This window comes from Piliocolobus tephrosceles, chromosome 5, assembly GCF_002776525.5.
Source record: "Piliocolobus tephrosceles isolate RC106 chromosome 5, ASM277652v3, whole genome shotgun sequence".
NCBI classification, from domain to species: Eukaryota; Metazoa; Chordata; class Mammalia; order Primates; family Cercopithecidae; genus Piliocolobus; species Piliocolobus tephrosceles.
The window spans coordinates 131,286,467-131,311,034 of record NC_045438.1 but is presented as its reverse complement, the minus strand read 5'-3'; the positions used below and the strand labels follow the sequence as shown (position 1 = coordinate 131,311,034).

General features: G+C 44.0%; 1 protein-coding gene across 2 annotated transcripts in view; it reads left to right on the top strand.

Annotated features, from left to right (window-relative positions):
- Positions 1–24,568, top strand: part of CMTR1 (cap methyltransferase 1) — a 49,588-nt gene that overhangs the window by 3,206 nt on the left and 21,814 nt on the right. For both annotated transcript variants that reach the window (XR_002731727.2, XM_023212701.2), the window contains exons 3-10: positions 8,208–8,359; positions 10,481–10,639; positions 14,453–14,545; positions 16,020–16,091; positions 17,297–17,391; positions 17,490–17,562; positions 22,872–23,070; positions 23,820–23,938. Coding sequence is in view for 1 of the 2 variants with exons in the window: in XM_023212701.2 (XP_023068469.1) it covers positions 8,208–8,359; positions 10,481–10,639; positions 14,453–14,545; positions 16,020–16,091; positions 17,297–17,391; positions 17,490–17,562; positions 22,872–23,070; positions 23,820–23,938 (962 nt within the window). In the remaining variant the exon portion in view is untranslated. The remainder of the gene's footprint in view (positions 1–8,207; positions 8,360–10,480; positions 10,640–14,452; positions 14,546–16,019; positions 16,092–17,296; positions 17,392–17,489; positions 17,563–22,871; positions 23,071–23,819; positions 23,939–24,568) is intronic.

Genomic DNA, 24,568 nt, shown 5'->3' with positions numbered 1-24,568 from the left:
GACCTAAAACAACAGACATTTATTCTCTCACAGTTCTGGAGGCTAATAGTCCAAAATCAAAGTATTGGTGGGGCCATGTTCCCTCAGAGGCTCTTGGGAAGACCTTCCTTACCACTTCTAGCTTCTGCTGGCTGCTGGCATTCCTTGGTGTTCCTTGGCTTGTGGTAGCATAACTCCAATCTCTGCCTCTATCTTTCCTCTGTGTGTGTCTGTATCCAAATTTCCCTCTTCTTATAAGGACATCAGTCATTGGATAGGGCCCACTGTAATCTAATATTACATTTGATGTAATCTGGAAAAATCCTATTTCTAAATTAGGTCACATTTACAGGCTTTGGGGAGGATACCATATTCAACCCAGCACACCAGCAGGCTTGCATATTGGATCCTCTGTTTGATCACTGGGAAACTGGAATGAAATTTCATAACAGATTGGTGACTGAAAGGGTGTGAAGCACCCTTCGAAGGTAGTAGGAAATACAGTTTATTCACAAGTGATAAGCTTATTGAAGGGCAGTTACTCATCAGCTGCTACTGAGAAGCTGGTCCAGAGAGAAGAAGCTTGACAGGTGGTACAGTGAATGGAGCACTGGTGTGGCTGTAGTCCAGGCTGGACAAGAGACTCACTTGCAACTTTATGTCTGGAGGTATTCACACCTTTAAAGCAAGCTTGTCCAACCTGCGACCCGTGGGCTGATGTGGCCCCGAATGGCTTTGAATGGGACCCAACACAAATTTGTAAACTTTCTTAAAACATTATGATATTTTTGGGGGATTTTATTTATTTATTTATTTTTAAGCTCATCAGCTGCTGTTAGTGTATTTTATGTGTGGCCCAAGACAATTCTTCTTCCAGTGTGGCCCCGGGAAGCCAAAAGATTGGACACCTCTGTCCAATTTAAAATCACAGTAGCTTTAAAATCACAGTAGATTCCAGGGTAGGTAGGAATTGAAGTTCCTGAGTAGGAAGGCAAGAACTTATTGGATGCGATGGTTCTGGAGATTCTTGAGGAAAGGGAATTTTACCTCTCACCTGGAATGTGAGCAACTTGGTGAAGATAGAATCTCCTTGGATAGGGGTATTGGGAGAAATGGCCTGTAAGGGAAAAAGAGAGGGCATGTCTGGGGAACAAGTGATACCTCGTTCTAAGTGGATCTTGGGGGACATTTGCTCTCAAATAACATCTCTTTGAAGTAAGGAAAGGACAACTCCCAGGTAAAAGAAGGTAAGTGTATAAGGGTAAGGATCCTTCAAGGAAACCATTCTGATTTAAATTTCAAACTTTTGTGACTGAATTGAGATTACTCTTCCTCCTTCTCTGGAAGTGGTACTGTATGACTCAGTCAGGATTGACTATTGCTGTTGTGTGTGTAGAATGGAAATCCAGGCTGGGCATGATGGCTCATGCCTGTAATTCTAATACTTGCAGGGGTCGAGGTGGGTGGATTGTTTGACCCAGGAGTTTGAGACCAGCTTGGGGAACATGGTGAAAACCCATCTCTACAAAAAATGCAGATATTAGCTGGGCATGGTGGCATGCGCCTGTAGAGCCAGCTACTCGGGAGGCTGAGGTGGAAGGGATCACTTGAACCCAAGAGGTGGAGGTTGCACTGAGCCAAGATTGTGCCACTACACTCCAGCCTGGGCATCAGAGCAAGATCCTGTTTCTTTTTTTTTTTTTTTTTGAGACGGAGTCTCGCTCTGTTGTCCAGGCTGGAGTGCAGTGGCCGGATCTCAGCTCACTGCAAGCTCCGCCTCCCGGATTTACACCATTCTCCTGCCTCAGCCTCCCAAGTAGCTGGGACTACAGGCGCCCGCCACCTCGCCCGGCTAGTTTTTTTGTATTTTTTTGTAGAGACGGGGTTTCACCGTGTTAGCCAGGATGGTTTCGATCTCCTGACCTTGTGATCCGCCCGTCTTGGCCTCCCAAAGTGCTAGGATTACAGGCTTGAGCCACCACGCCCGGCCTGATCCTGTTTCAAAAAGAAAAAAAAACGGAAATCCAGGGGTGTCCAGTTCCTTGTATGTGCCACTTGGTCCTTTCATTTGCAGAAAATAAGATGGGAGGCAGAGGCAAACCAATATTTATAGATTTCCCTAGGTTAATTTATTTTAGGAAGGGGCAGCTCTGTGTTGACACAGAAACTGAGGGCAGTATCTTTATCAGCAGAACTGCTCCCTGTGCCTTTTTTCCCACCATGCCTAGCCTGGAGCAAAAGCTCAGTAAATAGTTACTGAATAGAACTGATAAAAGGCAACAATACTATCTTTTCCAAGAAGCTTAACTTGCCTCACAGTTTTCATTTTGCCAGTCTCCTACAGTCTGCAGAAGATCATTTCATTAAGTACTTAGCATTTATATCGTCTGTGTTCTGTATCAAATTCTCTTAGGTGTCCCCTGGACAGTATACCCTGGTGATTTGCTGTCTACATATCCCCTGAAATGTATATGCAGCTTTCATATTCAAATCATTCTATTAAAGCAGGAGTGTTTCCATTTACTGCAGCCACTTCTACCTGAACATAATGTTCAAGTAGATGATTGAAAAATACTCTTTAGGGAGGACAATTGGAAAAACAAAATGGTAGTTACTATTTCTGTCTGTGTCTGCTAAATCAGTGTGATGACTCATTATTAGTTCTATTTAGTTTAATCAGTGTGTTATTTTACATTATTCACATGGCAGCTACATTGCCAGGTCAAAGACTGACATCTGGCCAGAGTAAAGAGGAAAAGGGATGTTGTTGTCAGGGCCACTGTTGCATCATGTGATCTTTTGAGTATTTTCAAAGGAGTTTGAAGGCATTTTCAAGTGTAAATACATTCTTGCAAATTTGCTGTCAAATAACTTTTTGAAGGAAGGAGAGGCAGATGAGGTCATTTTGTTCTTTTTGGTGGTTTTTCACAGGGAAACTATCGTCTAGACCCTAAGAAAATTCCTTCTCTCCTTAGCTGTGCATCTGGTGTGGGCTGCTGGCCCTGCTGCAGTCAGTTGCTTTGGAAGTTGCTGGGCTCCTTCACCAGTATTACATTAAAGGCGCCTTCCTCTCCATGAGGTTTAATTCTTTCCTAAATAGGCTATTTGCCCTGAAACACCATCGCTTTCCTGTCAGCCCAGATTCATGACCTTAATCAAAAGCTTCCTTTATCGGTATCTGTTTAAATTGCTTTAACAAGTTACCATTTGTCTGGCATGAAGGAGAAATTGAGTCTTTAAGCAGGAATGAGTTTATTTCACAACAGTTGTTAAGCAGCATGTGATGTTTATTAAAATTCATAATTTATTTTTCTGTATCTGTGTGCTGCTCACCTTGGCCATTAGTGGTTGGAGCTGCCCCTCTTTGTTGTCACTGTCATTTTTTAAACATAGTATATGTATTCTTTTTCTGTTTATAGAGACAGGGTTTCACTATGTTGCCCACACTGGCCATGAACTCTTGAGCTCAGGTGGTCTTCCTACCTCAGCCTCCCAAGTAGCTGGGACTACAGGCACATACCACTGTGCCCAGCTTGTCACTGCCATTTTTAATTTTGGATGTTTGTCCCATTGCTGTATTGCCATGTGAAACATTTTGCCAACAGACAGGAGACCTCTGTTCCCTCTGTAAAGTTGAATCTTTCTTCCTTGTAATGACTCAATAGTGATTTCTATCAGGTGGAGAAGAACTCTTAAAACTCTAAATTCTGTTTTGGGCTCTCTGGTAGGTTTTAGGAGGGGAGTTCCCCGGGAGGTAAATGGGAATGCTGTCCAGCTTTGGCAAATTCTTAATGAAACTAATGAGTTTAATAGACTGACCTTATTACTCCTATTAATTTATGACCTCATTGCAAAATTATCTGCTCATTGTTTGCTAAATTCTTTATCAGTCTTGAGAAGCTAAGTCTCCTCTTTAGTTCCTGCTGCAGCAGTGACAGTTGTCTCCCTTTCATATGAAAAGAGTAGCCTCAAAGGCCCCTGAGTAAGAATGAGTAGTGGCTGTGGCAGTCTGTGGACATCAGGAATAATCTAGGGAACTTTGGCCTAAAACATGTCAAGCTAAGAAGTGGCCTCCTATACCACGTGAATAAAATAAAAAAAAAAGACTTATTTGCTTATCTAACACACTTCTTGATCTTACAAGGAATTGCCTAGTAGGGTGATATTTTACTCACATTAACCTCACTCTTAGAACCTGGAAAGGACGATGTACATTAGGTAACACCTTGGGAGGAAGAGTAGGAGAGAAAAATCTTTGTGCCAAAGTCTAGTACTGGAATTTTATACCAGAGTCACCACTGATTTGCTTAGTGAGCCTTCCACTCAAATTTGGTGATCCCTGTTGTTTTTGCCCGAGATATACTGAAGACAAAAGGAAACAAAAGATCTCCCTTTGAGATCTTAGGGTGGCAGGAACCCTGCGTGCCCAGGAATGTTATTTGCACTATTTCTGTGCTCATTGTTGGGGCCTCAGGCAAATCTAACAGCCTTGTCTAACAGAGAGTCTAACAGAGAGTCTAACAACTCTCTAGAGCTGGAGCAAGGCCACAGTCTCCTTTGAGGAGGATACCAGGTTTTCAGAGTTTTTCATAGGTAGACCTATGAATGTCCAGATTGCTGGTGAAAGGAATAGCAACTGATTTAGCATTGTAGCTTGTGATTAGTCAGGGCCCTGGATCCCTGGGTTGCCTAAGAGGAACTTTAGGGCTGTACTTAGGAAGCTGCCCACATTCCTGGTACCACCTGTTTCTGTATTAAGCAGTACAGGTTGAAGGCATGAAAGCAACTGGTGAAGAGAATCTACACCTTTGAAAGTGCAGTTCTTTAGCATGTGGGCACTCTGTTGCAGAGTGCATCTCTCTCCTCTGCGTGGGAGAATAGACGAGAGGCCCTAGAACAGTCTTGAGCCATTTAGAAGGCCTTTCCACTCAGATTTGCTGCTCTTGGAAGATTTCTCTGGAAAGGAACCAACCTCTTCCCAAGGCTTGGAATGGTAATGTATTTATTTATAGCATTCTTTTACCCTAAATTTTTTTCTTTTTTTTTTTGAGACAGAGTTTAGCTCTTGTTGCCCAGGCTAGAGTGCAATGGCTTGGTCTCTGCTTACCACAATCTCTACCTCCTGTGTTCAAGTGAATCTCCTACCTCAGCCTCCCGAGTAGCTGGGATTACAGGCATGTGCCACCACGCCTGGCTAATTTTATATTTTAAGTAGAGATGGGGTTTCTCCGGTTTGGTCAGGCTGGTCTTGAACTCCTGACCTCAGGTGACCCGCCCACCTTGGCCTCCCAAAGTGTTGGGATTACAGGCGTGAGCCACCATGCCTGGCCCCTAATTTTCAAACTAATACATTCTTGTATCTCACAAATGCAGAAAATGCAGGAAAATGCAAAACAAAAGAAATATGAGTTCACCTCTCGGTTTCCATGGTTACTCATTCTTAGTGGTCTGGGTTTTCTGAGTGGCACTCTCTGGCGTTTGCCAGATTGATTCATGTAAGCAAGTCAACTCGATTAAGAGAATTGGAAGGCCGGGCGCGGTGGCTCAAGCCTGTAATCCCAGCACTTTGGGAGGCCGAGACGGGCGGATCACAAGGTCAGGAGATCGAGACCATCCTGGCTAACACGGTGAAACCCCGTCTCTACTAAAAAATACAAAAAAAAAAACTAGCCGGGCGAGGTGGCGGCACCTGTAGTCCCAGCTACCTGGGAGGCTGAGGCAGGAGAATGGCGTGAACCCGGGAGGCGGAGCTTGCAGTGAGCTGAGATCCGGCCACAGCACTCCAGCCTGGGTGACAGAGTGAGACTCTGTCTCAAAAAAAAAAAAAAAAAGAGAATTGGACAGCCACCTTAAAGGGAAGGGCAGAATTTTGTGCCTCTCATACAGGGACATTCTCAACCAAAATTTCTCCTTGCTAACTTATTAGGAGCCAGAATTTTGGTTTTAAGTTTATTATTTCACGCATGTTCACCTGTCTTTTCTTTCTTTTGTAAAATGTTATATCCTTGAAAATGCATGTTTATCTTACCTATTAGATTTTTAAGCTCTCTGAGGGTTGTTACTTTTGCACAGTACCCCATTATATGTAGCATGATCTTTTATAGAATAGGTGCTGAACCAGTATAGTAGTCTGATCTTTTTTTTTTTTTTGAGACGGAGTCTCGCTCTGTCGCCCAGGCTGGAGTGCAGTGGCGTGATCTCAGCTCATTGCAAGCTCCGCCTCCTGGGTTCACGCCATTCTCCTGCCTCAGCCTCCCCGAGTAGCTGGGACTACAGGCACCCGCCACCTCGCCCGGCTAGTTTTCATGTATTTTTTAGTAGAGACGGGGTTTCACCCTGTTAGCCAGGATGGTCTCGATCTCCTGACCTCGTGATCCGCCCGTCTTGGCCTCCCAAAGTGCTGGGATTACAGGCTTGAGCCACCGCGCCCAGCCAGTAGTCTGATCTTTTAAACAGTATCAGTGTTCTGAACTATGACAGATGTCCTAATTCCCTACTGGTGGAGAAGCTAAATCATAACCCCATGAGGGCTCCATTCTCTGTTAAGATATAGCGATCCCATTATCATCCTTAAACTTTTAATACCTGAACAGCTTGCACTATTTGTAAGAGAAAATGTCTTAAGGAGTCATATACTCTGTAGGTCCTTAGGAAAGTGACACTTGGCTGACACATCTTTACATTTACTACGGTAATCATTTAATTAATTTCTATTAAATGGAAAACCTCAGTCCAGCTGTTGGGTACAGACTGTGACACAGTTCCTGCCCTCCAGGAGTGACCCTGTCCAGTGGGGACAGCAGGTGGCAAACAATAACTGGCTCTAACGCAATGTGATGAGTGCTGTGCCAATGGCACTGGTACTACTGGATGGAGCACAGTGGAGGGGATAATCAGTTAGGCCTAGAGTGCTGGGGAAAGCTTTGTTCTTCTTGAATGTCAACCCTTAACAGGTTTTGGTTCTGATAGGGAAATGGATAGATCAGTGAAGATTGGCTTCAGAATTATAATGTATTCTTCAAGTTAGAAATACCTGAATAGTGACCACCTTGGGTCTATTAAAAAATGTTTTACACACTGCCTTCTGTGACTGTCCCTCACTACTTCTCACAAGTAGCCAAGTTTTGAATCAACACCCTTTCTGAGTGGTGTCCCTTCTTCAAAGAAATTATGCCACATTGCTAAGTTGGTATTTTCATGTTTATTTTAAATTTTAATAGATAATATGTTCACATGGTTCGTAAGTCAAAAAATATAAAAAGATAGCCAGTGTAAACTTTCGCGGTATAAAAATGTAAGTCAAGTTTCACTTTCGCTTTCACTAGTTCCAAGTAATTGTTTTGGTATTCTGCCTCCAAGTGCTAAACCCTGAATGTATGAATAATCACTTTTATTGGTCTTCTTGTATATCGTTCCTTCCAAAAGTTCTTTTTGCAATTATAAGAAATAAAAATGTTAGCCTTATAATGGAATTGTTGAAAATGGAATCAGGCATCAATGTTTGGATACTGATGTTCAAAGAATAACCACCAGCAGCAGAAATAACAATCATATCTTCAGTAAATACACTTTATATTTGACAATGTACTTCTTTTTTTTTTTTTGAGATGGAGTCTCACTGTTTTTGCCCAGACTGGAGTACAGTGGCACAATTTCGGCTCACTGCAGCCTCTGCCTCTTGGGTTCAAGCAATTCTCCTGCCTCAGCCTCCCAAGTAGCTTGGATTATAGGCACGCACTACCACACCCGGCTAATTTTTGTATTTTCAGTAGAGATAGGGTTTCACCATGTTGACCAGGCTGATCTTGAACTCTTGACCTCATGTCATCTGCCCACCTCAGCCTCCTGGAGTGCTGTGATTATGTGTGAGCCACCATGCCTAGCCAACAACGTATTTGCAAATACATTATTTCATTTAATCTTTAAACAATCCTGTGAAGCAGGTATTACCATCCCAGTTTTGTAGTGGAGGAAATTGAAAGGGTGGGGAAGGAAAACTGTTATTTTTGAGCCCCCATTGTGTCAAGTCCATTAGGAACTTTCAGTAGTGACTTGCCCAAGATTACCTGGCTAGTAAGAGGTAGAGAATAGATTTGACCTTAGGTCATTTAATGAACTTTATGTGTGCGTTGTGTATACTGAACAGTAATTGAATAAATGAAACTTGGACTTCTGGAGGCTATTTTGTGCCATAAACCTACCTAAACATTTTCCTTTTTCTTTTTCAGCATCTACTACAAGCCTTAGTGGGTCTGATAGTGAGACCGAGGGGAAACAACACAGCTCTGACTCCTTTGATGATGCATTCAAAGCAGACTCCCTTGTGGAGGGAACTTCTTCTCGCTATTCCATGTATAATAGCGTCTCCCAGAAGCTTATGGTATGTCAGCACTTGGGTTGGGTTTCTCAAGCCCCACCAGCAGAGTGAAAGAAGGGCAGTTTGTATTGGTATGAAAAGAAGAAAAATTTGGCCATAGGTTTTTCCTTTGCTTATCAGCTACTGAAATTTAGCAGAGTGTGACCCACTTCTTGATAGAAGTATCTATCATGTTTGTATCATCTATGGGCAGTGACTGCTTAGGCCTGTTTCTGCTGTCCTGTCTGGACTGGACCACCTTTTCATATCCATAGTAATGAATTCTTGTTATTAGCATGTGAATATACTTCCCTAAACATGGATGTTTGTCAGTGGGTAAAGAAGCTTCATGCTGTGAATTTTTGCTCTAGTGAGTGGTGTCAAAAGAAATGACTAAAATCCTGTTCACTCCCAGATGCCTAAAATAAATGGAAGTATTCCATTTATTCTTTTTCTGAAAGAAGGCCCAATTATTTTTCCCAGCTTTCATACCTAATTGATATATCACAAGGAGAATGTGACTAGGAAGACCTGCTCATGTTCCTTAGTATATGTGCAAACGTTAGAGAAATCCAAGTTTACCTTCTGTCTAGCTTTAGAAATAATTATAATTGGGCTAGGCGCAGTGGCTCGCGTCTATAATCCCAGCACTTTGGGAGGCTGAGGCAGGCGGATCAACTTGAGGTCAGGAGTTCGAGACCAGCCTGGCCAACATGGTGAAACCCCGTCTCTACTAAAAATACAGAAAAATTAGCCAGGCATGGTGGCATGTGCCTGTAATCCCAGCTCCTCAGGAGGCTGAGTCAGGAGAATCGCTTGAACCCGAGAGGTGGAGGTTGCAGTGAGCTGAGATCGCGCCGCTGCAGTCCAGCCTGATTAACAAAGTGAGACTCCGTCTCAAAAAAAAAAAAAAGAAAGAAATACTATAGTTGACCCCTCCATTTTCTCTTGGATTCATTTAAGAATGAGAATTGTCACTGCTAAAACCATAGGTCAGGATTCTAGTTTGCAGGGCACAAGATTTGGGGAAGTTAAAGATGGAAAGGCTTGTGACTCAGTTAGCCTGTTTGACCTGAGAGAAATTATTTGTGGCTACCATAGGAATTCCATTCAGCTCTTTAGCTGGTAATGTCCCTTTCAGAGGGAATACAGACCCTCCAGGGAAATTTAGATCTTGTTAGGATTGGAGTTTTTTTTATTAGGCAGGAGTCTAATCTTTGGGATTCAAGTCTCTAATCTTTGGGTATATACCTGGGCCCAGTAACTCTAAAGTTTAGTAAGAACTTACAGATAGTTGTGGCATTTAAAAAACTGTTTCTGTCCCAGGGTATTACAGCACCTCCCATACCTCACTTTTATATAAGGCAAGTTTTTAATCTCTTCAGTGGGCTCCTGCAAAGCTAGTTATCCTTGCCTAGTAAGGCGGTTTGACTGGATAAGGGTAAGGTACAAGTTACTTGAAGCGGTTCCATTTTAAATTATGTTCTCTTTATCACCTCTACTCTAGATCTATTTCTCACTTAATCAGACAAATTAGCAGATGTCCAATAAGATTCATTAACTACTCTGAGTGCTTTCAATTACGGCTATGAGGTCCCTTCTCATTTATCCAGTTTCTGGTTGCCATAGACTTTAACCTCCAGAACAGCCAGCCACTGGGCCCACAGTTATACTGTAGTTATTTATTTATGCTTCTTTTCTTCATTAGGCTAAGACAAACTTTAGACCTTACTGGTCTTTATTTCTTAGGATTTAGCACACTGTCTGGCATGTGATGGGGTTAAACAAATGTCTGTTGGGGCCGGGCACGGTGGCTCACTCCAGTAATCCCAGCACTTTGGGAGGCCGAGGCGGGCGGTTCACGAGGTCAGGAGACCGAGACCATCCTGGCTAACACAGTGAAACCCCGTCTCTACTGAAAATACAAAAAAACTAGTCGGGCGTGGTTGTGGGTGCCTGTAGTCCCAGCTACTCAGGAGGTTGAGGCAGGAGGATGGTGTGAACCCAGGAGGTGGAGCTTGCAGTGAGCCAAGATCGCGCCACTGCACTCCAGCCTGGGGGACAGAGCCAGACTCCGTCTCAAAAAAAAAAAAAAAAAAAAAATGTCTGTTGGACTTAATTAATTGTGCTCCATTACTTTTTCAGGCCAAGATGGGCTTCAGGGAAGGTGAAGGATTGGGTAAATACAGCCAGGGTCGAAAGGACATCGTTGAGGCTTCCAGTCAGAAAGGTCGAAGAGGCTTGGGTCTGACACTCCGGGGCTTTGACCAGGAACTGAACGTGGACTGGCGAGATGAGCCAGAGGTAAGTGTTGAAGGGAGGAGGAGATGGAAAAGCCACTTGTGTTTTTGGATGCATAGCTTTAAGAAGCCATATAAACAAACTAGAAATCTCCAGAGGCAGTACGAGCAAAGTGGAATTAGTTTTTTACATGGAAAGTACTGGGAATATCCAGAATGGAAAACAGAAGGCTGGGGGAGATATGGTGGGATGTGGATTTCCTGTTGCATTATAGGACTGTCTAAGACCAATGGGTAGAAGATGCTTGAAAGGCAGAGTTTGGCTCCATAAAAACTTTAATAAATAGTTATAGCTCTCCACTAGTGGACTAGGATACCTCGTGAGGCAGTGTGCTCTCTCTGCTGAAAGTGTTCAAGCAGGCCGAGGGAGCACCTACTCTCTCACTGTGTGAGTGACTGGAGCAGGTGCCTTCTAAGAAGATCCTTGTACCTCCACAGGTTTATGCCATCCAGGTTCCAAATGGGTGCTTTTTTATGCCACATTGCTTTTCTACTGTGGGTGTAGTCTGTTTACTTGGGTACCAGTTTGTTTTCAACCTGAAGATCCAAAGAAACTCTCATTATCCCTTTTCATGGCACAGATAATGTGAGATTTTATTTTATTCATTTATTTATGTCCTGTCTTACTCCACAAAGGATCTGTAGTGGGTACAGTAAAAACACCTAAAAATAACATTGAGATACTACCATTACAGAGTTGAAACTAGAGAAAATGGAACTCAAACATCTAGCTTTCTGCATAGTTGCTGTAGTTCAGCTTCAAATGTGGCTCTGAACTCTGGAAAATTGATATTTTATTTGTCTCCTTAATGTTCCAGTTCAGGAAAGAAGTCACGTGAATCTGCACGTGATAAAAGCCTCATAAGTCTTCTGAGTAAGATTCTGACGAGTGAGGAGCTCTTGGGTTCTGGGGCCAGTCTCGCTGTTGACTTGTAGTTGTGGGCATTGAGACCAGTAGACTGGCAATGCGGAATAGTGTAGATACCTGCTGCTGGTTGCTGGTTGTGGACTTTCATCTCAGAAGTACCTGGTGGTTTCTATGTCTTCATTCGTGTTAAAACAAGAATCCACATCCTTTCAGTGGGGCAGATGTTGAACTAACTTTCCTAACTCAAAATCTGAAATCACCCTATAGGCCGGGCATGGTGGCTTACACCTGTAATCCCAGCACTTTGGGAGGCTGAGGCGGGTGGATCACCTGAGGTCAGGAGTTCAAGAGCAGCCTAACCAACATGACGAAACCCCATCTCTGCTAAAAATACAAAAACTAGCTGGGCGTGGTGACTCACACCTGTAATCCCACCTACTTGGGAGGCTAAAGCAGGAGGATCATTTGAACCTGGGAAGCAGAGGTTGCAGTGAGCAGAGATTGCGCCACTGCACTCTAGTCTTCCAGCCTGGGCAACAGGGCGAGACTTTGTCTTTAAAACAAAACAAAACAAAAAAAAAGCCCCAAAGTAAGTAAAAGTTTGTAAGTAAAAGTTAGGTCAAGTGGGGCTGGGTACGGTGGCTCATGCCTGTAATGCCAGCACTTTGGGAGGCCGAGGCGGGCGGATCTCAAGGTCAGGAGATCGAGACCATCCTGACTAACACGGTGAAACCCCATCTCTACTAAAAATACAAAAAATTAGCTGGGCGTGGTGGTGGGCACCTGTAGTCCCAGCTACTCCGGAGGCTGAGGCAGGAGAATGGTGTGAACCCAGGAGGCGGAGCTTGCAGTGAGCCGAGATTACGCCACTGCACTCCAGCCTGGGCGATAGAGTGAGATTCCGTCTTAAAAAAAAAAAAAAAAAAAAAGAGAGAGAGAGAGATCAAGTGTCAGTTGGCAGCCACTTCTTTACAGCAGGTGAGTCTGGGTGTCCAGGGTGGATATCCAATCCTGCAGTTACCACAGGATACATGCTTAGTGGCTACTGCAGCCTAGGAATGTAGAGGACAGGGTATGACCCTTTGCACAAAGTCCACTCTGTAGGTAGTTATAATAGTCAGACTTCCATTGGGACATTGATTGAGTCTGCTTTTTCTTTCCAAGTTTATGAGCTTCTTGTTCTCTAGAGTTTATAATTTATAACCAACTCTGTCACCTTTATGCTTAAATGTGATAGATTTGACCAGGAGAAGAAGCCATGATTCACTGCCAGATTCATGGACAAAAGGCTTCAGTAATTTTTCTTTTCAACTTTTTCTCTGTTGATGCTGGTTGGCTTGCCTCAAGACCTTGCATTGTGATACCATTTTATGCCTTTCAGAGCATGTAATATTACTTTTAATCACATTGCTTCAATTTGCAATGGTGAATCTCTTCTCCACACTTGCTCGGGAGCTAATATGTGAAGCTGCCATGCAGGTTAGCCATCTGTTTAGGTTTTATATTTCATGTTTCTCTATCCTGGTGGCACTTAGCGCTGCCTGCACAGTAGAATCATCTGGAGACTTCTGAAAACTTATCCCCAGGCCTCACCTCAGACCAGTAGAATCTTATACTCTGGAGGTGGTTCTCAGGCATCAGTACTTTTTTTTAGTTTTTATTTTATTTGAGACAAGGTCTTGCACTGTTGCCCAGGCTGGAATGCAGTGGCATAAACACAGTTAACTGCAACTTCGAAATCCTGGGCCTAAGATATCCTCCCACTTCAGCCTTCTGAGTATCTGCAACTACAGGCCTGTGCCACCATGCCTGGCTAATTTTTTAGACTTTTTTTGGTAGAGACAGGGTCTTGCTGTGTTGCCCAGACTGGTCTTAAACTCCTGGCCTCCAGCAGTCCTTCTCCTTGGCCTCCCAAAGCGTTGGAGTTACAGGCCTGAGCTACTGTGCCCAGCCCCAGGCATCAGTACTATTTATTTTATTTTATTTTATTTATTTTATTTTATTATTTTGTTTTGTTACGTTACGTTACGTTACGTTATTTTCGAGACGGAGTCTCCTTCTGTCATCCAGGCTGGAGTGTGGTGGTGCAATCTCGGCTCACTGCAGCCTCCACCTTCCGGATTCAAGGGATTCTCCCACCTCAGCCTCCCAAGTAGCTGGGATTACAGATGTGCACCAGCACGCCCAGCTAATTTTTGTATTTTTAGTAGAGACGGGGTTTCACTGTGTTGGCCAGGCTCATCTTGAACTCCTGACCTCAATTGATCTGCCCACCTCAGCCTCCCAAAGTGCTGGGATTACAGGCGTGAGCCACCACACCCAGCTGCATCAGTACTCTTTAGAAGCACTGCAGATGATCCTAATGCACTATTTTGGCCTGATAGGAAAGTAGTGAAAAATTAAGAGGAAGCAGCCATTAGAGATGTCAGTTTTTGTTCTGTCTTAGAATGAATGGGCTAGGAATCCTATTTACCAGTTTCTGGATTGTTTTGTGAATAACACTTTGAAAGGAATCAGGAGATGAGACTCATTGCCATTAAGTCTGATATACTTATCTTGTCATAGACCTACATCATACGTGATAACTGCCTGTTTACTTCTCTGATTGCAAACCCCTTTTGCCAAGTACCATGTCCTATTTAACTCTGCATTCTGAGTGCTTAACACATAGTAGGTATTCATTAAATAATGAGGGAACGAATGAAAGAAACCTTAGGTTTGAGAAGTTTGTAAGGATTCTAAGCAGAATTGGAGCTGGCCTTTAGAAGTTAAACTTTAGAATTGTGGCTCTCACTTCTCATGTCTGACCACTGCATTTGGCTTCAGCAACCTGCACCCTTTTCGGTCTGTCTCAGTCCCTTTTGATTGTTTTGGGGAAGTCCTGATGAGTTGGGGTTTAGCTTTGAGGGTCTGTCATACCTGTCTTACTAGCCTCTCTTTTGTTTGCAGCCCAGTGCCTGTGAGCAGGTGTCATGGTTTCCAGAATGTACTACTGAAATTCCTGACACTCAGGAAATGAGCGATTGGATGGTCGTGGGAAAGGTAGGCTTTTAGGAAGATGTACCCTGACTTCTTGACACTCTCTTGACTTCATTTGCTCAAGTCTGGTATGTACATACTTATACTTGCAGTTTAAGAAAAATGTGAATCTGACCATTCACGTTGGTAGGAATAAAGCTGTGTCAGGAGGGAGTGTCATGAGCTTTACAAGTATGCCCCTTGGAGATATGGCAGGGCTTTTTCTTTTCTCCGAGTCATTTAAATTGTAAGGCAGACAAAATGTATAACCTCTGTCTTCTTCATGGATGCATTTTGAAGTGGCTTATCATACATATCTGTGTATATTCTGATCACTGCTAGATGAAAGGACATTGTCCTCAGAAAGTAATGAGGGAATTGTTACAGAGGGTATTTGTTTAATCTTCTTCTGGAAAATTGTGAGAATAAAGTAGATGGCCACCAAATCAATAGGTCTTAGAGGGCAGTTCTCAAAGTATATGTGCTCCCGGGGATCTTTTCAGGGAGACCCTTTCAGGGAGTCCGCAAGGGCAAAACTGTTTTCATAATGATATTGAAAAGTTATTTGCACTTTTCACCCTCAGTCTCTCACAAGTATCCAGTGGAATTTTCCAGAGGCTATGATGTGATATTACAACAGATTGAATGAAAAAGCAGAAAGGAAACTCTGTCCTTCTGTTAAGCCAGATGCTGAAGAAATTTGCAAAAATGGAAAACAGTACCACTGTCCTCACTAATTTTTTTCTTTTTTGAAATATGGTTATTTTTCTGAAAATATATTTCTGAAAAGCATTTATGTTAACATTAGTCTTTTAAACTGAATTGAAAAATATTTTTAAAATCTCAGTTTTAATTTCAAATATAATTATTTGAATTCTAGATAATAGATTATCTATCTATTATCTATCCCGCATAAACAAAAATTCTTTAGGATCCTCAATAATTTTTAAGAGTGTAAAACCTGAGACCAAAGAGATTGAGTTTCACTGGTTTAGAGGTGGCTTCACTCATATGGGGGTTGCACTTGATATCCCCGTGAGACCCCTTAACATCCCTGTTTTCTGAAATGCTACCAGGTCAGTGCCTAGTATCATACATTTGTACTCATCACAGAGTGAGAGGCTTCCTGGTGGAAGGACAAGCTTTTGTCATTTGAGGCATTCCCCATCCTTCTGCCTCCGTGCTCCAGGGTTAGACAGCTTGAATATCTCCTTCCTGTTTGGTGCTCCCAGCCTCAGCATTCATGAGCCTTGTGTCCATATGGTGCTCTACTCAGAGCTCCCGGGGTGGGGGTGAGGGGGTGCTTCATCTCACAGCCATCTGGAGAATAGCCACAGGGGTTTAGGATTTTCTCTTTCCCACCCTTCAGGGATTGATGTTTCTTGGCAGAGAACCAAGTCCCTTCTTGCTCTACTTACTTGGAACCCTAATTTCTTCCTTCATCCCTGACAATTGCAGTCATATGTGGTCATTACTTACTGCTTTTTTCTCCCTGTAGAGAAAGATGATTATTGAAGATGAAACAGAGTTTTGTGGGGAAGAGCTGCTTCATAGTGTGTTGCAGTGTAAGGTAAGGTCTTGTGGCTAGAACCAGATATGAAAACCTTGTGGGAGGTGATTTGCTGGACTTTTCCATTTCTCCTTTGAGTTGGTTGTGGGAAGGCTAAAGTTAAGATTTTTACTGGAGATCAGATGCATAGCTTGATTCATATCTGCAAATTGTCCTTTTCCCAGGTGACTGTTTTGCCCTGTGGGTGTTGTGCTGTCCCTGTGGTCAGCAGCCAAGAATGGATCCACCTAACCTCAGTGGGTCTTTTCATTGTAATCCTGAGAGGGCCTGGTGTAGCAAAAGGTTTGGAGTCATTCTTCAGCATCAGATAGACCGGGATTCAAATCCAAGATCTGCAACTTTTTGCTGTGTGAACGTGGCCCAGTTGCTTTATCTTCTCTGAGTTTAAGTGTCCTCATCTATAAAATGAGGAGAAAATACTCATTTCTTGGGGTTGTTGTGAGAACTAAATGAAATAGTGGGTGTGAAGTACCTGGGTAAATGTTAGCCTCCCCTTGATACTTTTTGGCCTAATTGAGAATCACATTATCTGTGGGCAGAATGAGTCAGGGGAACTCTGAGGAGGAAATGGGTTGGTGAAGAAGGCAGGCCTCAGACTAGCCTCACAGATTTTATTTTTTGGCAGTCATAGGGTTGGGAATATCCATAAGATGACTGGAACTCAGGTAATGTGAGGATTTCTTTAGAGAGGAAATTGGTCAGGGAAGTTTGAGAGAAGGGATCGCTACTGTGTAGTAGATGCCATCAGAAAATGCTGGTCTTGTTTGTTTGTTTCTCCTCTCTCTAAGTGAGCTCTAGTCAGGTAAGCCTTCATACCAGAACTTTGATCCCTTGGAGAGTAGCTGCTGGTATGGGATGGAGAAACAGATTTACTATGAGGATTAGCAATTCCCAGAGGTGGCTCTGTGTGTAGCAGCGGGTGCTGTTCTTTAACCATTTGCCATGTGCCAGGCACCTGCTTACATTGTTTTTTTTTTGTTTTTGTTTTTGTTTTTTTTGTTGTTGTTGTTGTTTTTTACCAATTTACCGGCAAGGTAGTTGAGCAAGTGATTAAGCAACCTGTCTAGGGTCACACAGTGAGACATTTCAGAGCTGAGATGCCACAGGAACCTTGTTCCTTGGAGGGCTATGAGTTGGGCACTGCATGCTCTTAAGATCCCTTTCCTATCCTGGAGCTCACCTTGAGGTTCTGATTCTCTGGGCAGAGCGTGTTTGATGTCCTGGATGGGGAAGAGATGCGGCGAGCTCGGACTCGGGCCAATCCCTACGAGATGATCCGAGGAGTCTTCTTTCTAAACAGGTTTGCTGACATTTCCCTCCCCTCCCCTGGTGCTCCCTGCTCTACCTTTTCAGTTGAGCCTAGTACATCCAGTACTTTTCTGTCTTGCTTTATTGCAGGGCAGCAATGAAGATGGCTAACATGGATTTTGTGTTTGATCGCATGTTCACAAATCCGCGGGACTCTTATGGGGTGAGAACAAGATTCTGCTTCTGAATTCATGGTGCTAAGTGGGTTTAAGCTTCAGTGGCTCAGCCATTGCCATTTGTTCAATGCTAGGAGAGTATTCTGACTGTGTGATGGAGATATTTTGCTTTGAGCTCCTCAGATAGGGTCCCACAGTGCTTCTGTGGTCCCAGGAGTGAAGCAGTTGTCTCCAGGGCTTCAGTCCTGGAATCCGAGCCCCTAACCCTACAGAAGGTAGAGTGAAAGGGTGAATATTGTTTTTGTATAGCAAGCTATTTTCCAGATTGAAACTTGGTGACATCACCTGATTTGGGTGCTGTCTCTGGTATGAGAGGGGGGTACTGGGAAATATGGTTTGAGTGTTGGATGAAATGTGGGCATTTCAGTGGGCCTTTTCACTGATCTATTTAAAATCAGTGTTGTATCTGAAAATCTAGCCTCTGTTGTTGGAATGTGGTGAGGAGGGACATAGCATTTATGAAGCAGGAGGGATTACTTAAGTTTATACCTTCTTTGGGCCTCAGCTGCCTCGTTCTGAAATGAGCTGTACTAACCTGCCAGAGGGCTGGGGTAGAACCAAAAGGCTCTTAAGAGTTGTCCCAGCACTGAGACTATAATTTTAGACTGAGCCACTTTCCTTCTCTGCCTCTTTGAACAAGCTTTGTGTGGGATCATAATTATAAGGCTTTGGCCCTTTTCAAGAAATGGTAAAGCAAAATGATTTTCTACTCTGCTGCATCTCATTTCTCTGAACATAGACTCTCCATAGTGATAGAGAAAGAAAAAAAGGAAATTTCATTCTAGAATACCCTTCAGGGTTTCAAAGCATTTTTACCTGGTCCTAGAAAGTTACTTTTCTTTGACCGTGACAGGGCCAGGAGCCAGCTATCCCCAAACCTGTTTCTGCTTCACTCACCCTCATTCCACTAGACCCCCTGATTATCCACTGGCTAAACAAACTTATTTTCCAAGTTCTTTAATGTTTCAGCTCCACCTACGTAACTGCTTCCTCCTTGCTGACAAAACTGGCATGTAGCCCCTCCAGCCACTACTCATTTTTCGCTCCCAGGTCTCCCTCCTCGTTCCCCAGTACCAGCAGGCAGCACAAAAGGGCTCTTGGAATTAGCATCTTGAGAAAATTAGGTTGATATAATGTTGATTTAATTTTCTGAGCTCCAAATGATTTCCTTTAAACCCCTGCCTGGCAGAGGAGCTCTGTCAAGCTGATGGGAAGTCACAGTGTCTTTTTTGGCTTTTGAATATAAATGCCTCCAGCAGCTGGTATCTGGTTATTGCCTTTTGCTGTCATGAAAATGAAGTAGGCATCAGGATTGTACCATTCAGGTCGAGGGTAGAGACTTCAGTTACATAGGAAAAGGCAGCCGTGTTTGTAATGCTTCAGGCAGCTTCTTGACCTGAATTGATTGTTAGTGGCCATGGAGAATTGCCCTTTCAGAGATGTTTCTCTACGTTCCACTATAAGAAAAGTGATTTCTCATGAGCCCCTAGTGTTTTATTCTCTCTTTTCATTTCCGTTTTCCCCTGAGGACCAGAGATACAGCCAAGCCCAACAGGTTTGGTGTGGTTTTCAGGCAAGCAGAGACACTAGAACAGTCCCCAGCAGAAGAGGGAGTGGCTGAAGGCCCAGGCACACACCCACATTTGGTAGGGTCATAGTGGCTCTTGGATCAGGCAAATTGTAGACTAAGAGCAGGAGAATTTGAAGCTTGGAATGTGGAGAGGTTAGGAGATGATAACAGGTGATGGAGAGAGCAGACTCTGAAGTTGTTTTTTTTTTTCTTCTTCTTCTTTTTTTTGAGACGGAGTTTTGCTTGTTGTTACCCAGGCTGGAGTGCAATGGCGCGATCTCAGCTCACTGCAACCTCTGCCTCCTGGGTTCAAGGGATTCTCCTGCCTCAGCCTCCCAAGTAGCTGGGATTACAGGCATGCGCCACCACGTCCGGCTAATTTTGTATTTTTAGTGGAGACAGGGTTTCTCCATTTTGGTCAGGCTGGCCTTAAACTCCCGACCTCAGGTGATCCGCCTGCCTTGACCTCCCAGTGTTGGGATTACAGGCGTGAACTCCCACGCCTAGCCAACTGTGAAGTTTTTAAGTAGGTCTGTGGTGCTGCAGGTTATGGTAAAGGAGAAAAGGGGGTGAGGGGCAGAAAATAAAGAAGCTGTAAGCAAGAACTGAAGAGACAAAGGAAGGAGGGAAATTTAGATCCTTGGAGTATATGGAAGCATATTATAAACTGTTACATTATATCAGGGGTTCGTGTGCCTGGGGATGTTGTTGAGACAAGAATACATTGTGTGTGAAGCACTGCAGAAGACAACGGAATGTAGACATCATTTGTCTAATTTCCATTGAGTGTACTCGGAGTGCTGCTGTACTCACCACTGGAAAGAGAAAAATGTGGAAAGGGATGAGAGTTTTGACTCTGAGGAAGTTGATCTGATTGAGTACAATATCATCTTGAATTAATTTGTTTAATACTTCACAGCTTGTAAAGCTTTTCAATATAGGATACTTTATTTAGTCCTACGACAGCCTGGAGAAATACCTGCATCAGTCCCAATTTATAACTGAGCAAGCTCAAGCTTAATGACTTACATTGTGTGCTTGTCCTTGACTGCACAGGCAGTAAGTAGCAGGGCTGAGAACCCCAGCTGTCCTTCCTGTGAAAAGACTTCCTGGCCATGACCTATAACGACCATACGTCTTGAAATCACAGAATGAGGTCATATTCATGCCCCCTTTTCAGGGGTGAGGTGCTCGCATTGATCATTCTGCATCCTTCTCCCAGTCTTCCTTTGGACCAGTGTTTCACTCAGAGGGCACGGCCGGTGGCAAGGAACCTTGTTTTCCCTCTTTGCAGTATGTGTAGGGCTTAAACTTGTGACCCCTGCCTCATTACCACCACGCTGACTCGAAGATGCTACATAGTGTTCTTGGTAAATACCATTAGGTCTTTTTTGTGTGCAGATGAATATAATCCAAAAAGATGAATAATTGATGGCTCAGGAACCAAGAATGCTGGGGTGGCTTAGTAGGGAAGTGGAGAAAGAATGATTAAGACCCAGCATGCCTGGAGTGGGCTTATCACAGGATGATGACATTTATTTTTAGCTAAAGTCCCTACTTTCTCCAGAGACTTTTTCACTATTTTGATAAAGCTAGATAGCTATCATCAGAAGAAGGGCCCATCTCACCAAGAAGTGATTGGGTTGTAAATGTTAGTATTTCTATTTTTCTTGGGACTATTTCCCCCAAAGCTTTCTAATCGTTATCTAGCAGCTGCAGAACTTCAGACCAGTACTCAGCCATGCCGAACCTACAGAGAAGGAAGACTGAGGTCCCTGAGCCTCTTCTGGCTGAGTGTTCATCATGGTCTGAGGCAAACTCTAGTTTTTTGCGGTTACCCACTTGTATAACTCAACCTTTTGTTGTCACCAGTGCAAATGGTTCATCCTCTCTGCTGTGGAGGGTGGGTAGAATTTCACTGTCTAGGGCTTAGGTGTGGGTAAGAGCATACCTAGCATTTGCGTAAAAGAGAAGTATAAACATACAATATGGGCCAGTACTGGGTTCAGCATAAATGTGAGGTTAAGAGATAAAGCTAGGATGGGCGTGGTGACTTACACTTGTAATTCCAACACTGTGGGAGGCTGAAGTGGGAGGATTGCTTGAGTCCAGGAGTTTGAGGCCAGCCTGGGCAATATACCAAGATCCTGTCTCTAAAAAAAAAAAAAAAAAAAAAAAGTGTGCTGAACGTGGTGATGTGTGCCTGCGGTTCCAGCTACTCAGGAGGCTGAAGAAAGAGGACTGCCTGAGCTCAGGAGTTCAAGGTTTCAGTGAATTATTACTGCACCACTGCACCCCAGCGTGGGCTGAGTGAGACCTCATTGCTACAAAAAAAAAAAAAAAAAAAAATGCTGGGGAGAGAGAGTGAAAGCTATTCAAGGGGCCACAAATGTAATTATGCCGAAATTCAAATGATTGTTAGTCCTGAATTTGCTGGGTGCTCTGATGGTTGCCTGGAAGCTGCTGTTGCTGCACACCAGTATTTCCTTCCCTCTCTGTCTTGTCAGCTTCTGACTGTGCCCTGCCCCAGCCCCACACCCAGCACTGGGCAGGAGAAGAAGAAAGGGAGTGCAAAAAAGGAGAAAGACCAAATGCAATGTGGTGTCCAGGATTGGATCCCAAACAGAAAAAGAACATTAGTGAAATCTAAATGAAGTCTGGAGTTTAGTTAATAGTAAGGTACCAATGTTCTTAGTTTTGCTAAACATACCATGGTGTAAGGTGTTAACAAAACTGGAAACTGGCTGAGGGGTACAGGAACTCTGTACTATCTTGGCACCTTTTCTGTAAATCTAAAATTATTCCAAAATAAAAAGTTATTTGGGATTTTTTAAAAGGTGGTTGGGAGGGCCAAGGAGGAAGGGGAGAAGGGAAGACAGAGGCTATGATGGGAAAAGGGAGGTTCCTGTGGCTGGGAGAGGGTGATGTTAGAGCCCCTCAGGCTTTGGTTGGACAGGAAGACGTGAGTCTACTGGTTAGGCCAACTGGACCCTAATTTAGCTTTGTTGCAGACTGGCTGTGAACAGATTACTTTGTGACTTTGTATCTTGGTGCTTTTTCCTTATCTGTAATGTGGGGCATATTCTGTTCAGTAGGACTTTTGAAAGGCAGTATATGGTGAGGAAAACGCTCTGAGAAATAAAAAATGTACAGTCAGATACCCATAAAGATTTTTGTTGTTGTTGTTGAGACAGGGTCTCGCTCTGTCGCCCAGGCTCAAGTGCAGTGGCACGATCTCAGCTCACTGCAACCTGTGCCTCCCAGGTTCAAGCAATTCTCATGCCTCAGCCTCCCGAGTAGCTGGGTTTACAGGTGTGCGCCACCACGCCTGGCTAATGTTTTGTATTTTTAGTAGAGACAGGGTTTTACCATGTTGACCAGGCTGGTCTCAAACCCCTGACCTCAGACTGTCCGCCTCTCTGGCCTCCCAAAGTGCTGGGATTACAGGCGTGAGCCACCACGCCTGGCTCCATGAAGATGTTTTTATGAGGAGTCTGAGCTAGGCCTGGTGATGTGATAGGTGTTGTGGGTATTTTGAGAGTGGATGAGGCAACACTAAAGGGTGTTGATCACCAGAAGATACATTTCCTGGGTGCTGTGGCCCTGGTGGGAGCTCTGGATTGTACTTGCCAAAAGGCTTATTTTACTCTCCCTGCATTCTCCTTCCTGCTCCCCATTGAGCTGTCTTGTTTTCCTTCCTCTCCTGTCCTCCATTTCCCTTTGCAGAAGCCACTGGTGAAGGACCGGGAAGCTGAGCTTCTTTACTTTGCCGACGTCTGTGCAGGCCCAGGTGGCTTCTCAGAGTATGTGCTGTGGAGGAAGAAGTGGCATGCAAAGGGCTTTGGAATGACTTTGAAGGGCCCTAATGACTTCAAGCTGGAGGACTTCTACTCTGCTTCCAGTGAACTCTTCGAACCCTATTATGGTAGGGACACTGAGGAGGGTACTAGGAGATATGAGGGACAGCCCCTCTATGGGGACTTCAGGTCAGAAGCAGTTGTTATCCACATACCGTGTTTTCTTTCCTGTCTCTTACCCTGGGCTTCACAGTTCTTGTCAGAATCTTGGTTTCCTCTGGACTATACCTTTTTACCCTGGGCGTGTAGAACACGGGTCAAACACTCCCTCAGCAGATTCTCATCAAGGCTCTATTAATTCCTCCTCTCAGGAGCGCTCTGCTCTTGTGGTGGCAGGAGATAGTGAAGCTGCCTGATCTCTGGCTGAGAACTGGCAGGGTTATTAACAACTACAAACCCATGCCCATCTCTCGTCCTCTGTGCCAGGTGTGGAATGCACTGGGTTGCAGATAGCTTGGCAACCCACAGCAGTCCCTCTGCTCTATGTTGATTGTAATTTGGCAGCAAATCCTAAGTCCTTTCTAAACAGTCCTTATTAAAAAATTGATGCCTAGATGTTGGTGCCTTAAACACAATTTGGGTCTTGAAGAGAAAGTTCCAAGAGTTGATGACTTTTGGCTGGTCAACTCCTTTGGGACTGTGTTTCATTATAACAGGGTACTATTCCTCCTGGTCCATCACTGTAAGGGAGCCTTGCAGGATGGGCCCTAGTTCTCGAGACACCTGATGCCTGTGTTCTCTGTCCCAGAGCACTCGTGTCCCAGCTCCTGACATGTATAGGGCAGATGAACTCACTATGACTCTTGTATTCTGACAGGTGAGGGTGGGATTGACGGAGATGGAGATATCACCCGCCCAGAGAACATCTCTGCTTTTCGGAATTTTGTCCTGGATAACACAGATCGCAAGGGTGTCCACTTTCTGATGGCTGATGGGGTAGGTTACCTTTTTTCTATAGACTGATGCATTAAGGATTTGTTATTTTAGAGGTTTGAGAATTGTTTGTTTTGTCTGGTTCTTTAGCTGCCCCCAAAGGTGGTATTTCACAATTCAGATTGTAGGGGATGCATTTTTATTCTTTCTGTACATTTTTTAAATGATACTTTTGTAGAGACTGATGTTGTGGATACCTTTGCCTGGAGTAGGGTGATCTTGGTGTTGCTCCTGGTGGAGGCTATCTATACATGGTCACCTGTAAGCCTCTCATAGGCTGACAGATGGCCACCTAACCAAAGACGGCAGCACGGGAATCCACGGGAGGCTCTTGTCAGGGCTGGGCTAAAGTGAAAGTTCAAGAGGCCTTGTCTACAGGCAGCTGCTTGAGGCACAGAGGGAAGCCCATTGCAGCTTTGTTCAGCAGAAGCTCTCACCCACTAATCTGACAATGCAGGCATTCCTTTCTGGAGTGAGCCACCACTTACTGTAGAGGAAGGACAGACAATGTGGCAGCTGCTCCAGGGCCATATAGCTAGAGTTGAGAAAAGCCTCTGGGGCTTTTTGGGTGGCCTCTCAAGCAGTAGCTGTGTGGCTACTGAAGGAAGGTGGGCAGGATGTCAGCGTGATAAC